Raw genomic sequence first — 1,992 nt, 5'->3', positions numbered from 1 at the left:
TCATCTTGGTGCTCTGCAGGACGTGCTGCAGGTCCCGGTACTTGCAGTTGAGGGTGACGTAGCGGATGTCCCGCACCATGATGTCCTCCACCCGCACGTTGTATTTCCTGCCCAGGGAGGTTAGCGGTGGCCTCGGAGTCATGCCACCCTGGCCCCAGCCCAGCTCTGGAAGGTATGGCAGCTTCTTGATGCGGATGATGCTGTCGTAGAGGGAGGGCTGGAGGCTCTGTGCCACGGCGTTGGCCAGGATGACAGCAATCATGACGGGCAGGATGTGTGAGATCTGCCCCGTCAGCTCGAAGACGATGACGGCCGGGGACACGGTGTGGGTGACAGCACCCGACAGCGCGGCCGCCCCTGCACCCGTCCCCAGGAGACACAAGGGCGGTTGTCGGGTGCCGCCCATCAGGCTGGGTCCCCACATCAGGTCCCCACCCCCAGGCCACCCACCACACTCATAACCCTTGGGACCTTCTGGGCTTAGCTCTGGTGGTGGGACATCTCCAGACCTGGGGAACCCACTGGCTCCTCTGGAGAGTCTCCAGGCTTTGCCCGCCGGGGTGTCCTGGTGGCAGCCGGTGCTTACCCACCACGGCGTAGCCCCCCGGCACGATGCGGTAGGTGTTGCTGTTGGTGTGGATGCCATCGGGGAACCAGGCTGCCATGCTCTCCCCCACCAGGCGCCCGAAGGCTGCTCCTGCCCACAGAAAGGGGCTGGGAGCAGGACCGGGGGCTCTCCCGGCACCCAACCCAGCCTTGCCACCTCTCTGCCCCTGCGCCGCGAGGGAAGTGGACAGCTGGGGACATCCACGGGTGTCCCAGCGTGGGCTGCCAGGCAGCTCCCTCCTCCCACTGTGCCCCTGCAGGGTGTGGGCTCTCACCAATGATGAAAACGGGCATGAAAGCTCCACAGGGCACTGGGATGGTGGTGGCCAGGGCCGACATCCAGAACTGCGTGGGAGATGTAGACATTTGTTAGTAGTCCTCCCCTTGGCCCAGCCCTGACTCCTGTCCCTGCTTTGCCCCACAGCTGGCTGCTGTGGCGCAGCCCTGCTTCCTCCCAGGGGCACCTGGCCAGCACCTTCCTGGTGGCACCTGGCCAGCACCTCCCTGGTGGCACCCTGCCGAACCTCCCTGGTGGCACCTCGGGGCACCCTGCCAGCACCTCCTGCTGGCCCCTTGGTGGCTCCCAGCCCAGAACTCTAATGATATGCCAGTAGCACCCAGCCAACACCTTGGTGGCTTTTGGGAGTAGCCACCCAGTGCCTCTTGGTGCCACCTTGCTAGCAACCAGGCAGCACCTCCCCAGTGGCACCCAGAAGACCCTCCCCAGAGCCTCCTGGAGGCACCTCGGGGTTGGCAGGGGGAGGTGCACCCACCTTCATGAGGATGAAGACAACAAGGGTGACAAAGACGTTGGAGCGAGGGTGGCGCCAGGCCTCCAGGATGCCCAAGTATTCAAACTCATCACTGAGACCCTGCTTGGCCCACGTCTGGTTGTCGAAGAGTGTCACCAGGGTGTCCTTCTGGGTAAGCTGGTGATGGGCAGGGGTCAGCTGGGGCTGGAGATAGCCCCAGGGTAGGAAATGTTGTGCCACCCCACAGTGGGTACCTGGCCAGCCATGAACTGTCCGAAGCCAGGCGGGAAGGTCAGTGTGGAGATGAGCAGCGTCACCAGGGCAGGGAAGAGCAGGCGCCTGGCAGGGTGGCACAGGGCAGGGGGTGACGTTGGTGCAGCCCCAGCTCCACTGCCCTGGTGCTGGGGACTACCGGGCACCTACTTCTTCATGAGGAAGCGGTTGATGGTCTTCTGGCGGCGCATGAACTGCACGATCTTACGGTTGAGGTAGACGAAGAGCGCGCCGCCGAAGCCGCTTGCGATCCTGGGCAGGGGGAAGGGGTGAGCACCTGCATGTCCTCCCACCACCACCATCGTCACCAGCACCTCCGCCACCACCCCCGTGGCCACAGGACAGCGCCAGGGTGGCCACG

General features: G+C 64.5%; 1 protein-coding gene across 1 annotated transcript in view; it reads right to left on the bottom strand.

The window, feature by feature from the left end:
- LOC103775663 (chloride channel protein 2-like) overlaps positions 1 to 1,992 on the bottom strand; it is a gene marked incomplete at both ends in the record, with an annotated part of 2,747 nt that overhangs the window by 364 nt on the left and 391 nt on the right. Inside the window, 6 exons of the mRNA XM_008943134.1 lie at positions 6 to 357; positions 587 to 697; positions 882 to 951; positions 1,380 to 1,535; positions 1,613 to 1,697; positions 1,782 to 1,945. Coding sequence (XP_008941382.1) covers positions 6 to 357; positions 587 to 697; positions 882 to 951; positions 1,380 to 1,535; positions 1,613 to 1,697; positions 1,782 to 1,945 — 938 coding nt within the window. The remainder of the gene's footprint in view (positions 1 to 5; positions 358 to 586; positions 698 to 881; positions 952 to 1,379; positions 1,536 to 1,612; positions 1,698 to 1,781; positions 1,946 to 1,992) is intronic.

The sequence above is a fragment of the Merops nubicus genome, unplaced genomic scaffold (genome assembly GCF_000691845.1).
Source record: "Merops nubicus isolate BGI_N331 unplaced genomic scaffold, ASM69184v1 scaffold28406, whole genome shotgun sequence".
Lineage (NCBI taxonomy): Eukaryota > Metazoa > Chordata > Aves > Coraciiformes > Meropidae > Merops > Merops nubicus.
This window is presented reverse-complemented; position numbering and strand designations above follow the sequence as displayed.